This window comes from Xenopus laevis, chromosome 9_10S (assembly GCF_017654675.1).
Source record: "Xenopus laevis strain J_2021 chromosome 9_10S, Xenopus_laevis_v10.1, whole genome shotgun sequence".
Lineage (NCBI taxonomy): Eukaryota > Metazoa > Chordata > Amphibia > Anura > Pipidae > Xenopus > Xenopus laevis.
In genome coordinates this window covers 48,134,946-48,150,438 of record NC_054388.1, presented here as the reverse complement: position 1 = coordinate 48,150,438, position 15,493 = coordinate 48,134,946, and the positions used below count along the sequence as shown (strand labels likewise).

Here is a 15,493-nt window from a genome sequence, read left to right as displayed (position 1 = left end):
CAGTATTGCTGGGGACACTGGCATGACAGACAACAGGGAGTAGTTACTGACAGACGCACAGGGTGTAAAGTAGAAAAACAAGACTGAAGCCATGTTGATTTGCACCCTGCTGTGATGTCAGTGCTGATGGGAGGGGCCAGGGACTGATGGGCGTTCAGGGGATCAGTATTTAGGCCAGTGATGCTGCTTGTGTTGCATCAGGGACCTGCACTGGATCCCACACTGTGACTATTGCTCTTATACTGTGTGAATGGTGGGACACGGATCTACAGGTGCCTGTAGGGGTCACAAGCTGAAACTGCAGTTGCTGGGGATATAATATCTCTTTTCCTGTTCCTTCGCATGGCAATGGGCACCAATGGGATTCATCCTCCATCATGTGACCTAGATTAGCAAGCGCTCAATCAATTTGGCTCCCCACCCCCCAAGTATCCATCTCATTTGTCACATGGAGCTCATCTGAACTGCCAGCAGGGTCTCTGGGCTCAGCCTGCTGATGCTCCAGGTCTGTGTATTATTTATTGCCTGTGTGAGGGTCCAAGTTGGACCAGGGCCTATTGTGCCTCTCATTGCAGTCAGTCACAGGCCTTGGCGGCCTTTCCACAAATCCGGACCTGTGTGCACTAGCACTAGTAAAACTGGTGTGTTTGCTTTAGAAAGACTACTAGTTTATATATACATACTGCTGTGTAGCCATAGGGGCAGTCATTAAATCTGAAAAAGGCACAGGTTATATAGTAGATAACAGAAAAAACATTGTATTCTACAGAGCTGATCTGTTATCTGCTACATACCCTGTGCCTTTTACCCCTTTTTCAGACTAAATGGCTTCCCCCAAGGCTACACAGCAGCTTGTATATATGGTATAAATGTAGTCTTCCTGAAGAAAACACATTTTTACCAGTGCAGAGCATCAGTACTTTAGAACGGTCACCATCTTGTCTAGCGGTCTCCATCTTCTCCGACTTTTTCCAGCCCCACTGTCTCCACCTTGCCCTTCTGTTTGTCTTCCTGTCTAATTATTGTAGACATCTTGTCCTACTGTCTTCACTTTGCCCAAATATCTTCTTCTTGCCCCATTGTCTCTATCTAACCCCAAGGTGTCCATCTTGTGCTACTTGGCATCTCGTGCTTCTATCTCTGCTAGCAATAAGCAAATTTTTTTTGCCAGGCATGGATTCTCGCCATTTATGTCGCAAACTGCAGAAAAAATTCTCTGTGAAAAAATTTGCTGCAAAAAAAATTTGTCCAGACTAAAAAGAGACTAAAAAGTCGCCACAAGAAAAAAAAAAACACCCATTGACTTTAAAGCATTTGGAGTGAGGAAAAAAAAGTTGCACGCATAAAAAAATTGTGGCGCGTTAAAACATTTTTTGTTACCTATTGATGTCAATGCAAATATTTTTTAGCCAATTCACAAACTTTTCGAGGGACAGACTTGCTCATCACTAGTCTCTGCCTTGTTCTGCTGTCTCCATTGCACTACTGTGTTCATCTTGTAATACTATCTACTAGGGATGCACCGAATCGATTATTTTGGATTCAGCCGAACCCCTGAATCCTTCATGAAAGATTTGTCAGAATACCAAACCGAATTTGCATATGCAAATTAGGGGAGGGAAAAACATTTTTACTTCCTTGTTTTGTGACAGTCACGCGATTTCCCTCCCCACCCCTAATTTGCATATGCCAATTAGGATTCCGTTTTTTGGCAGGATTAGGGCGAATCCGAACCATGCTGAAAAAGGCCAAATCCCGAACCGAATTCTGTTCATCCCTACTATCTACATCTTGTCTTGCTATCGCCAACTTGCCCTACTGTCTCTTCTTCCTGTCTATACTTGTAGACACCTTGCCCTGTTGTCTTCTATGTGCCCTGCTGTCTTCATATTGCTGCTAGTGTGTACATCTTGTCCTGCTGTCTCATTCTTGCCCTACTGTCTTGGCTTCTTGTCTGCATCTTGTAGACATATTGACATATTGTCCTACTATTTCCTTCATGCCTTACTGTCTCCACTTTGCCCAACTATCTCCATCTATCCCTACTGTCTCCATTTTGCTCTACTGTGTTCATCTTGCCCTACTTTTTCCATCTTGTACTGCTATCATCATCTGGCCCTACTTTCTCTATCTAGTCATACTATTGTCATTGTGCACTACTATCACCATCTTGTCCTGTCACCATTTTGCTCTATTGCGTCCACCTTGCCCTACGGTCTACATCTGTGGATAAATCCACTAGGAATAAAAAGTCAGTGACACAGACAGATGGTCTTGGTGAGTGACATCACCATCTTTATTGGGATTATTCCCGCTAGAGCATAAAAAACAAAAACAAGGAAAAGACAATCCAGTAAAATTCAGGCCTAGACAGTAATTCTGCCCCCCCCCCCAGGGAGTTGCTGCTCTGCTCTAACGATGCAAAGATACAGATGTGAGCAGAGCCACAAACACATGTCTTTAAGAAAGGACTCGCAGTAAAAAACATTTCTCCTCTATAAAAATGTATGTGATATACCCACATCTATAAATTATCCTGGTGCACCCTACAGTTACCTCCCATACTGCCTAGACAACCCCATGAGGGAGATGCCAGCACATGTAGAAAAATGTAGAGCATAATGATTAAAAGCACATTTTTATGATAAAATAAAAAATCCACTATTCTGAGGCATAACATGTAACCTGGTGCTGGATATAAATAAGGGTAATGGGCTAAATCTAATGGCAGCTACTACCATTGTCCCTTTTAATTTGATCCCTGGTTAGAGGAGAGGGCTCAGGGATCAGTCAATTCAATAGAGATAAAGGGGAGCACTTGCTAGGGTAACAATGCAGACACATGTTTAGCTGAGTAGCCAATCACAGAGTAGTTAGTGACTAACAACTAAATTGGTTCCCTTTACTCCAGCCCCCTTGCAACTCTTGCATTAGCTGTTACTGGTGTAGTGCTGATATATGAATTAAAACAAAGATCTGATGCAGAATTAAAGGCTTATTGTGACCTATGGAAGTGACTTTGTTTAGACTAAGTTCTAAGGAGCAGAGCCTATTGTACCCCACATCCCATCTATTGTACAGTGCTGCAGGATATGTTGGTGCAATACAAATTCTTGTCCATAATTACAGTAAATGTATTTACACATTTACACATTCCTGGTATAAAGGTTGAGATTGGTTACTTAAAACACTAAGTCATACCCAGTGAATGATAAATGATAGGTGTTTATAGTCATGAGATGGGTCCAATCAAGTTCTGATATACTTGTGACTGTTTTTACAGTAACAACTTAGTTACAGTAACTTAGCCTCAGGCTAAGACACCAAGGGGTAGGACATGAACATACAAGTAAGCAGCACACAGATGCTCCGCTAGCATATTATATATATATATATATATATATATATATATATATATATATATATATATATATATATATATTTGATTGTCAGACGTGTAATAAACCTCTGTGTGTACAGTTAAGAGGCCTTCTATTTAAAATAAATGGACCAATTTCCCATAACAGAACCGACTGTTTGGAGTTTATGGCCCTTAAACTTTTTAGCAAACCAAACTATCTCCTGCCTAGGTCCCTATGTGCTGCCATCTTGGATTATTTGTCCACTCCAGTGATAATTATGTTGGGGCTGGCCTGGGTGAGAACCGTGGTGCTCCTGATTTCCCAAATTTAATTGGACCCCCCGCGCATAACCGGAGTGTGATATGTGAAATGCATACAGGTTCTGGCTCTGCCCCTTGGTTACATCCCACCTGTAAAACAGATCTTTCTCTCTTTTATATAATAACACTGGATATAGGGCAGTGGTTTTGATTACCCCTTTAAAATAGGGAACACAGAGGAATGTGGGGTTTTAAGCCGCCAGAGGGTTATTTTTACTGAAACCAGGAATATGCACTAATCACAAGAATGAGTTTGTATTTGCCTTGTAAATCACTCTGACCAATAGGCTGCTGCTGTTGAGTCTTTAACCCTTGTGTACTGTGGAACTGCACAAAGTTGTCCATCTTACAGACAGAAGGGGGGGGGTATCTTGCAGATGCTGCTCTGTACAGCAGGATAGATCATTGGATTGGACATACAAGCAACTAAGGCACAAAGGTTCCTTCCCAGCAATGCCCCAAACTGCACATTTCCATTAACCTGTGAGATCTCCCCCCCCCCAAGACTGGAGACGGTGAAGTTATGACACCAGCACAAGAAGCCAATATTTATTGGACCACTATCACACCCAACCAGGCATCAAGAAACTAAAGACCCATTGGCCAGTAGAAAGCAAAAGCCAAGCGAGACATAACACGGGTAACACAAATCTGTACAATAAACGTAAAGTGAAAACAAAAAGGAAACTATTACCCCTAGTGGGGACTCGTGTGAACCTGGTGCATGCAGCACCACTATTAATATAAAAAACTTCAGCCGGAAGTCACAAAACCCCTGACTCAGTTACACAAACATTAAGTGCTTTAATTCATTTTAATTCTTATTAACAATAAAGGTGCTGCAGAAAAACCAGATCACTGCCGGGGCCACCTGGAGACATTGCCACCAAACTCAGAACCCTATTACACATGAAATGCTGGACCGGGAGTGGCATAATGAGCTGCCCAGATATACACTCTAATTGCCTTACCATGCTTAGCTGGTACTATTGCACTAGAGTGTGCCCTCATTTTTACATTGCACTACACACTGTTACTATAATGTTTGCCCTAATTGATACACAATGCTGTGCTTGCACCATTACATTCATGCAATCACTGGTACACTGTGATATACCTGCACCATTACACTAGCGTGCACCTTCATTCATATAGTGTGCTAGCCTTGCACCATTACAACTGAGCATTCATTCATACACAGTACTGTGATTGCACTATTACCCTAGTGCATACGATCACTCATACAAAGTGCTATACTTGAGCTATTGTACTACTGCATTCTTTCATTCAAAGTGCTAATTGCACCACATTAGTGCATATCCCATTTGTACAAAGTGCTACTTGCACCAACTGCATAAGAGCACACCTTTGTTCATACAAAATCTTACTTGCATCATTACAGCAGTGCATGCTCTGGTACAAAGTGCTACTCACACTATAATTTAGTGCTTATCCCATTCATACACAGCAGTGTAATGGCGCAGGTGTGGTATAACACTATTACATACCCTGTGCTACAACTGAATTATACAACCAGTGTGCACCATCACTAAAAGCCAAAGCACAAAACAACTAATTAATCCCCCTCAGAAACTGGGTTCAGTCAGGGGATATTATGGGTCATAAAAGTTCGTGACCACAGTCCCTCAATAAGAAATGGTTTTTTTTGGGCACTAGGCTGCAGCCCTATGGTTCACGGGCCAAACAGAAATAATAACAACCAAATGAAACCAGCAGCTCCACCCTGTCCTTCCGCAATGAGCACAAGTCCCACCCAATAGTGAGTTTAGTGTCAGCGTCACATTTGCAGGTTTCACTAAAGTGAGCGTGTATCTGCCACCGGAACATTATTTATATTTTTGAAATGTAACATTTTCCTTCCCCACTCGACTGCCCTGATATCGGCCAGTACACAAGTGCCGCTATGTATGGGGACCACCTTTGCACTCGCATCGCTGCCAAAAAAGCGATTACAATAAAATCGGCGAACCCTGCTCTCTATAATTAGCCCCCATATCCCTGGGGAGAAACACGAATGCACTGCTCATGCGTATGTCTCTCACACGAGTCTGCCTATAAAGTGTAATTTAATATCTAAGCAACTTTACAATTAGTCTAATTCCATGTCTATTTAGTCCCTTAGGGAAAGTGATCCTTTAAATTCATGAAGAAAATGAAGACCAAGTGCAGATTGTCTGAGAACATCGCTGCCTGCATAATAATACTAAAAGTCAATTTAAACACAACCTCCCATTATGGTACAAAAGCCCCCTTCCCCCCCAACAAGGTTAAGTGCTTAATGACATGCCCCCCACCCTCCCACAATCCAGGCTCTAAGAATGCAAAGGAAGCAACTGAGCAATAGGGGCTCAATAGAAAGCTTGCTCACTGGCCCTCTAATGGGAAAGTGCTAGTACTCCCCAGCTAAGATCATCTGCACCATGGACCCCACATGTTGCTCTGCTGCACATCCTGTCCTGATCTCTTAAACAAAATGCACAGCTCTCCCACCAATCAGGAATCTCTGTTTGGTGCAGATCTCCCTCTCTGTAAAGTGCGTTGTAATATCTTATATTTATATATATCTATATATTTATACATTTCTTTCCCTTGCTGGGCACGCACATACTACAGTGCATACTCCCACTGAGTCTCTTTGTAACGGGTAGAAGGGAGAGCACAGAAATTGGCCAGTTACACCCAGTATACTCTCTTACATGGCCTCATGGGCCAAGGAACATAGAAATGACCTTCAATTCGGTGTCATTGGCCAGACTCTCCTAGGACAGCCCAGGCAGAACATGTCCCTGAGCTGCACATGGGCAAAAAACACTTCCACTTCCTCAAGTCTGATCTGTGCAGGGAAATTGCAGAAGATCCTGAACCCACTTACACTTGGCACCAGAGAACAAGCTAGTATCCTGGGTATGATCCCCGGTGCCACTCAGTATATCAATACACTGACAGCACCCACCCCAGACCTGGGGATGTGGAAGTGTATGGTGCAACTACATAGTGCTACATTGTATTGGGCAAGGTAGACCTATGCCCAAAGGGCAGAGCTCAGCCTTTCCTGTGACAAGATTAACATTAAAAGTATTAGCTAAAGGACTGGCCAGCTGCTGTGTCAGGGGTAGAAGTCAGTTGGGCTCTGCTATCATTTACATTCACCAGGGAGAATTCTGGAAAGTCTGGGCTGGAAGTCTGTTGCCGCAGGTTCACCTGCCCATTGGCAGTGCTAAACTGAGGGGATACGGCAGCCCGGGCCCCCTGGAACTGAGCCCTAAAGGGCTGCTCAAAAGCATTCAGCTGGTACGTCTGATGCACAGGCTGTGATTCGCTCTTCTTCTGCCCAGTCACCTGATCTAAAAAATCCTGCACTGAGGAAGTGGGAGCAGGCGATGTGTTGCTACCGTCGTCAACAGCAAAGTTGAAGTTGTGCTGAGAGTCAGTTACAATAAGGCCAAAGTGGGCCTTGTCAGGAGTCAGTCTGAGCGGGGTGGCCAGGCCTGGGCGAAAGCTGCTGATGGGCAGCGTGGCATACACATGTTTATCCAGAGAGGGGAAAGTGCTAGGATTTGCTAGGGCCGGTCCATCAGTAACAAAGTTAAGGCTTGTGTTGCTCAGATAGGCATCATTTTGGCTAGTCCGCTCCAGGGCCTGTTGGAGGAACTTTGAGTATTCCTGCAGCATACTAGCCTTGTCCCCGGCCGGTACTTGTATGCTTGAGCCCAGAGTCTCCGGTTGGCTGGTCTCACCTACCTCTGTCGAGCTGATGGATATGCTTGAGGTCACCTCTGCGTCCCCAACGCTGAAGGAGAGCTCATGCTGCCCATCGGCCTTGTGCGTGTAATGATCTAACAGTGTTTGCAGCACTTCATCTGGGATGACGTTCTTATCCTGACTGGCTTTGATATCCACAGACAGCGATTGGGTGTCCATCAGCACAGCGGCGCTGCTCTCATCCATGACGCTGGCCACAGCAGCCTGTGTGGCAGAAGGCTGAGAAGCAATAGAACTGACATTCAGGGCATATTCACGGCTACTATTGCTACTGGTGGCTGCCTGCAAGTACCTTTTCTTCTTGGAAAACTGCATGGCTTCATCATAACTGACACTGCTGTTGGCTGGCTTACTGCCCCCTTCCTGCATGGGGTCTCCGTGATCCAAGTCAGAGTTGCTGCCTGAATCCACCAGTTCAAAGGTGTATTTAGTCACCTTGGTGTCATCGAAGGCCGACAGTGCTGAGAGTGTTGGGCTCTGGTCCAGTGCCTGCTTCAGGCTCTTCTTACCACTCACCTTCTTAAGGAGAAGCTTAGGGGGATTAATGTCTCCAGGCACCACCTCCTGTAAGTGCAAAGTGCCCAGAGAAGTCTGGGGCATCTCTACGGCGTATTCTGCCACCATGTACTCATCCTTGACTTTGGTGCTGTCAGGGAACAAGGGCAGAAAGTCGTTCTTCTCTTTCTTTTGCTCCTTCTCAGAGGGGCTTTCCTTGTCACCTGCACCCAAAAGCTTCTTGTCACCTTTCTGTTTCTTCTTTGTGGTTCCATCTTTGGGAGACAGTGTGGGATCGCCTTCTGGAGACAAGAGGCCTGCCTTGCTAGTGCTCTTCCCTGGCTTCCTGTCTCGGTTCTCATGGCACATACGCTTATGTTTCAGCACCCGGTCCGTTCTGGAGAAATACTGCAACAGAAAGTAACAGTTGCTTTGATCTGAGAGTATAAGGGCAGAAGGTATTACAGAGTAATTATTAATGGACTAGGCGAAACAATCAGGCTGCTAGTTTACTACAAAAATTAAGTGAAACAAATAAAAGTACAGAAAGGAACAACTACACTGTACTAGCAGATACATTAGATTCATTTAAAGGTACTGTTCAATGTAACAATTAAACTGGGAACATAGATAAGCTGTGTTAAATAAAAAATGTTTTCAATATTGTTAGTAAGATAAAAATGTAATCTACACAAGGCTAGAATGGACGGATATAGAATATAATAGCCAGAGCTTTGCAGCTCTCTAACCTGTTACCACTTAGTAACAAATAAATGACTTGAAGGGGGCAAAACTGTTCAGTTAGCTTGCTTTTGAATCTGACCTGTGTTTTAAGGAACAAAAGCAAACAAATTAAACAGTTATGTCCCATGTGTCTCCTTGTAGCAAAGGAGGAAGTTGTGCTCTGGCTATTATGTTAGATATCAAGTTACTCCAGACTTAATAGATTACATTTTTGGCTAACTAACTATATTAAGAATTTTTTTTATATCACACAGCCTATCCATTTACCCAGTTTTATTTTTACACTGAACTCTTCCTTTAAGAAAGGATTGGAAGTCTTTTTTTTTCCAAATGGGCAAACTGGTGTTATGACAACATCCTCTCTCACCTGCAGACAGAACTCGCATTGATACGGTTTCTCGCCGCTGTGAGTCCTCTTGTGCCTCTCCATATGATATTTCTGAATAAACCGCATCCCGCACTCATCACAGTGAAATGGCTTCTCCCCTATAGGATGACCAAAGTAATGAGTGAATGCCCAAGGCACCCTGTTGAGAGTTCATAATAATCCTGCAGTGACCAAGTTCAGTTCCTCATGTTGTATATTTACAAGCAACTCCCTGGAACCTGCTGCCATCATCCTCAGTCCCACACCCTTACCCCATGTGCCCTGCACATCTCCCTAACACTCAATCCAAACTTAGGTCAGAGCCCCAGGTTATGTAGAGAATGAACACACAAGAACTAATATAGTGTCATATTTAACACAATATCCTGTGTTGTCAACGTACACAGATTTGATTTTAGAGGTAGTTCCCCTTTTATTTGATGTATAGTAGAATCCTTAGCTAGAACAAAATGCCTACTTACAGACTAGTGGTAGATATATTTCATATATTATGACTAATAAAATATAGTCATATAAATGACTAATAGGTTAATCTCTCCTTAAAGGGTTAAAAGTGCTGATCTGTTAGCATCTGGGACCAGAGAGATGACCCCTGAAATGCTGGTTCTGTTACACAGGAATGGTTGCATAATACTGCTAAGTGGCATGGCTCACAGGTATGTTGGCCATTTCCCTCACATGGTGCTGTGCAATTTGCATCATTTCAAACAGAGGTGTGAGACATCAAGCCAGGATAAACACAAAGAAGCTCAAGCTCCTACCACAAATAAAGAAAACAGACACCAACCCCCTGCTAAAGCCCTGAGATCCTCTTCCAGGGGTAACAAGCTGGGTACTTACCCGTGTGGATCTTCTCGTGCCTCTGGAGCAGATACTTTTGGATGAAGCGCATCTCACACTGACTGCACTGAAAAGGCTTCTCCCCTGGAACAAAACCCCAACAATGAACGGGCAATCAGTTATATGCTGTAGCCAAGCTCACGCTTTAAAGTTCCTGTCTCAGAAGTTGCACCTTGTTAGACACCTGCCTCTTTCCAGGGGCCAACCCAGTGATGAGGGCTCCTTATCCAGCAACTATATTTAGGGCATATTAAGACATGCGTTAGGTTGAAGCAGCAGTTACCTGTGTGGATGAAGACGTGTCTCTGCAGGTGGTAGTTCGTCCGGAAGGCAGCATTGCAGTGGTCACACACGTGGCACTTAGGAATTTTCAGGCCAAGGGAACCATCCTCATTGATGGTCAGGATCTATAGGAGGAAAACATGTTGTTAACTGGGCACCACCATCATGGATCTAGCTATGGACTGATCAGCAGGGGCCGCTGTGTATACTAGGGTTATACCCTGAATGAGTCTACTCAGCAACCATTACCCATATCTGTGTTCCCTACTTGACCAAATAAATCAGGCATGTAGTCAAACTAATCTGGGGCTTCTGTAGGTTTCCCATCACAAAAATAAAGGCTGTACCATTAGACCTGGGGCATATAGTTTGTGGCCCATGGACAGTGTTAGGCAAGTTACCTTGGCAGGAGAACGCTGTTTCCTCTTCTTCTTCTTCTGCAAATCCACTGGCTCTGCCAGCTGCGCATGTTCTGTCCCTGGCGAGTCGCCCTCCTCCATGAACTTCATTTCTTGCTTAACATGAACCTGGTGACAAAAAGTAGGCATAATGATAAGGATTATTGTAGGCTATGGGGCAACAGAAATCTTGGCTGGGGAAAAATCTGACCGTGAACTTCAGCCCCTGGGGCAGCATCCGTTCCTGTGGTTCCATCATCTCTTCGTCGTCATTCTTCACGGTTTCCTCCTGCACCATGAGCTCATCCTGTGACATCATCTCTTCCCTCCCCTGTAGTATCTCCTGGCCAGCAATGATACACTGAGGCAGAGGCTTCTCCCCCAGGCCTGTATCTGTCCCAGGTAGCTTGGTGCACAATGGATCAGCTGCCCCCAGTCCTACCAGGCCTCTGGAAGACTGTAGGTTGTTGGTGGGGCTGCATTTAATGAAGATTCCCCCGAGTTTATCCTCAATGTTCATAATTCAGCAGGATAACCCTGCATGAGAAAGGATCAATGAGCCAATTAGAACTTTCCTTTCAGCCTAACAACCCAGAGCCACCAGAGTGACTGGGCTCCAACCAAAGACTTTACTATTCCTACAAAGCGCCCAATAATCACCCTCCTTCAACTGACCTGGTTTACTGTATTTACATTAACAGAGGTTATATGTCATGTGTTTGTAAGTTCAATGGCTTTGTTTGCTCTCTTTAGCCAAGCTTTCTTCGGTCTCCCATTCGCCTAGTTAAATTAGCATTGATCTGCTCCTGAGTGAATGTGCAGAACCTATGCCATATAGCAAGACTATGCTGCTGTTTCCTTGCTAGAAAGGAACAGTCACATACAAGTGCATGTACCAATGTAGGCATAACAAGGGACTCAAATAACACATCTTAAAACATTCCAATTTGCATGTCCAGCTCTGCAAACTTAAAGGGATATTGTTGTGGGAAAACATGTTCTTTTTCAAAAAGCATCAGTTAAAGGGGTGGTTCATCTTTAGGTTCATTATGTTTTAAAATGGCCAATTCTAAGCAACTTTTCAATTGGTTTTAATTCTTTTTTATATTTGTTAAGTTATATGACTTTTTCTTATGACTATTGCAGCTTTCGAATGGGCGTCGCTGACCTCTTCTAAAAAAAACAAATGCTCTAAGGCTACAATTGTATTGTTACTTTTTATTACTCCCCTTTCTATTCAGTCCCTCTCATATTCATATTCCAGTCTCTAATTCAAACCAGTGCATGGTTGCCAGGGTAATTTGGACCCTAGGAACCAGATTGCTTAAAATGCTAATTTTAGAGTGGACAACTCAAAAACTTTAAAAAATAAAAAATGAAAACTAATGGCAAATTGTTTCAGGATATCACTATCTACATCATACCAAAGTTATGTCAAAGGTGAACAACCACTTTAATAGTGCTTTTTTACATATTTAATAAAATATATTTTTTAAATAAAAATAAAACTTGGATGGAGTGATGATATATAATTTTTTAGCCATTGTCAAATGGGTGTTGTTTCTTCCCGCTGGTGTCAAAACAGGGCAATGTGATCTCATTTATTGCAATAGGCATTCGTACCATCTCTGTTATAAGAACACTGTGTAATTCCTGAGACCAATGTGTGCATCTCTTTAAAGGGCACCTGTTACCTTTAAAGGGATATTGTCATGGGAAAAAAACATTTCTTTCAAAATGAATCGGTTAATAGTGCTGCTCCAGCAGAATTCTGCGCTAAAATACAATTCTCAAAAGAGCAAACAGATTTTTTTATATTCAATTTTGAAATCTGACACGGGGCTAGACATATTGTCAATTTCCCAGCTGCCCCAAGTCATGTGACTTGTGCTCTGATAAACTTCAATCATTCTTTACTGCTGTACTGCAAGTTGGAGTGATATCACCCCCCTCCCTTCCCCCCCCCCCCCAGCAGCCAAACAAAAGAACAATGGGAAGGTAACCAGATAACAGCTGCCTGGTAGATCTAAGAATAACCCTCAATAGTAAAAACCCATGTCCCACTGAGACACATTCAGTTGCATTGAGAAGGAAAAACAGGAGCCTGCCAGAAAGCATTTCTCTCCTAAAGTGCAGGAACAAGTCACATGACATGGGGCAGCTGGGAAATTGACAAAATGTCTAGATTTCAAAATTGAATATAAAAAAATCTGCTTGCTCTTTTGAGAAATGTTTTTCAGTACCGAATTCTGCTGGAATAGCACTATTAACTGGTGCGTTGTAATACCGGCTGTTGTAGCGAGAGGCCGAAACCCGGGAACAGCAGCGGATGACATGTTTTCAGATGACAGGATCCCTTTAAATATTCCCCCACACACACAGGTGCAGGCTAATAGAGCCCACACTCGGGTGGGGGTAACAGCAGTTTTTCACTCACACTGGGAGGGAGCTTCCAGTGTGAGCAGCCATGTTGTGCAGCACACAAGCGCATAATTAGCATGTCACGCGCATGCACATAATGAGAAGGTTGCAACATTCGCTCATTATGCGCAAGAGTTGCCAGAAAATAGCAGGGGGCAATTTAAAAAAAACTACTGTTACCCAAAACCGGAGTGCAGGCTCTATTATACTTCACCTTTGTTGGTGGTATATATTTTAGGGTAACAGGTGTCCTTTAGTGGTCATTATAATGGCCAATATGTGCACAACACATATCAACTGTATAATTTGCTAAAGCCGAGCAAACCTGCTGACATTTTATATTCCAATCCAACGACTGTCGCTCTGGGGTCTATGAATAACAACATTAAAATGGTTGCTTTCATGAGGAACAGTATGGCAGCTCACATGTATATGAATGCAAAGAAAACAGACAAGAGAAATCGAACCCATCCCAGTAAGAAAAGAGTTAATCTGTTTTATTACACAGCCACATGCGGGTCAGTTCTCAGAACCCACCTCTACTGGTGCAGTGTCTCAAGGGAAACCTTTCCTTGCACACGTGACATTTCTGACATTTCAGACGAATAATGATGAAATTCTGTAAATTCAAAACAAAAAGAGGAGAGAAGTAAACCTAAAGGCCGAATGTCAGTAGCGCCCAACAACTGTAGGTGTGTACTTGTGTAACATCTTGGTGTAAAGCCACTGGAATGCATGGAAAATAGGAGGTTCCTATTGCTGCTCTTATTGACTCACTGCTAACTGTGACCTAAAGGGACAGCATCATGGTTACCTAAGTAGCTTATTCTAAGTATTCATAATTTAGAAGAATAGCCCTGCTTGGGAAAAGGAGTCGGAACATGTCATTTACAATCCAGAACTCTGAGTCACAGGGCTCCCTAACTACTTGTACAAATCACCCCATAATTATCCTCCTTTTAAGTAACCGCAATTGATTTAACAAGCTTTATATTCAGCGGCTATGTTTGTTCTGCCTAACCTGAACTTCCTTAGCTTTCCAATCTCTCCTAGTTAGATCAGTAAGAAACATTGCGAGTGTATGTCCAGAATGGTTACCATAAAGCAAGTGTGGGCTGCTGCTCTCTTGCCAGAAAGGAAGTAGTGATAGTAACACAGATGCTGGAGAGCAATACAGGTACCCTTGCATGAAACTCTCTCAGTTCACTGCTGGCTCTGCAATTACCTGCAGCACAAACTTAATTCCACATTCAAGAGAGTGTTCAAGTGAGAAACGTGTGTGTCTCCGCTATGAGGACTATAGCTATAATATAGGAGACTATTGTACACTTCATTCCTGACAGTGCTGTGCTACATTCAGGCAGGAAGGAAAATAATATATAACAATAGCCCTACAGTATAATACAGCTCAACTCACCTGTCCCTGTATAATAACCCCGTGTTACACACCTACCGTACTCACCTGACCCTAGTTCAGCAACCCCCCGTGTCTCCCTATTCATATAAACTCCATGGGGTTATTTAGGCTGCGGCCTGCTCCTGCCTCGCATCCCCAAGCTTTCCTGCTCTCAGCTCCGCCCACCCAGGTCGCATTTCCCAGAATTCCCCAGGGTTCTGGCCGCTACTCTGTCCGGGTCTCACTCTGTTCTCGCAGAGGATCTCGGGATGAGCCGGTGTCAGCGGCAGCTTCTTCCTTACCATCCGGAACCGGAACCGGAGACTGGTCGACCTGTCGCGGGGCATTGTGGGGAGGAGACTGAGAATCCCTCACTGTAGCCGAGTGAGTGTTACATTGTGACTCGTAGCGTTAATAGGTCAACTCACCTTCTACGCTCTTGTCTCCCCTTATCAATTTACTGCCAAAAATCTAAGAAAATGGAATGAGGCTTTTGTGAATCGGATCCACAATTGAACAACAACATAAATTCATACTTTATTCCACTTTTGTGAACACTCCCCACAGACACCGATCTAATACAGACTTTCCTGTATAACGCAACCTGCAGCCTTGTGCCTTTATATGGTCACATAACCATTCAATTACTTCTAATATCCGTATAATTTACAGTAGGGGGACATTATCCCTTATAATACATGAGTGATACTCAGAGTTCCCTGTATAACTCAGCCTACAGCCTTGCGCCTTTATATGGTCACAGATCCCCTCAGTGACTTCTTATATTTACAGTAGGGGGTACATTATCCCTTATAATACGCGTGTGATACTCAGAGTTCCCTGTATAACTCAACCTGCAGCCTTATGCCTTTATATGGTCATATAACCACTCAATTTCTTATAATATCCTTATCATTTACAGTAACATTATTTCTTATAATACATTGGTGATTATCAGAGTTCCCTGTATAACTCACCCTGCAGCCTTCAATGACTTATTATATCCTTATAATGTACAGTAAGGGGTACACAATCCCTTATAATACATGAGTGAAACTCAGAGT

The 15,493-nt window shown here is 43.4% G+C and overlaps 1 protein-coding gene across 3 annotated transcripts; it reads right to left on the bottom strand.

Moving 5' to 3' along the window:
- Positions 1-2,267: 2,267 nt before the first annotated feature.
- znf148.S (zinc finger protein 148 S homeolog) lies at positions 2,268-15,026 on the bottom strand. Of its 3 annotated transcripts, none has more exons than XM_018238653.2 (8): positions 14,675-15,026; positions 13,571-13,652; positions 10,824-11,149; positions 10,616-10,741; positions 10,216-10,339; positions 9,933-10,016; positions 9,072-9,190; positions 2,268-8,368 (listed from the first exon to the last, which is right to left on the bottom strand). In XM_018238653.2, the coding sequence occupies exons 3-8, from the start codon at positions 11,130-11,132 to the stop codon at positions 6,782-6,784; spliced, it is 2,349 nt and encodes a 782-aa protein (XP_018094142.1). In that variant the 5' UTR covers positions 11,133-11,149; positions 13,571-13,652; positions 14,675-15,026; the 3' UTR covers positions 2,268-6,781. The 3 variants fall into 3 exon arrangements, with proteins under 3 accessions (XP_018094142.1, XP_018094143.1, XP_018094141.1); XM_018238654.2 differs by having other exon boundaries at positions 14,732-15,026; XM_018238652.2 differs by lacking the exon at positions 14,675-15,026 and adding an exon at positions 14,496-14,668.
- Between the last annotated feature and the right edge of the window lie 467 nt (positions 15,027-15,493).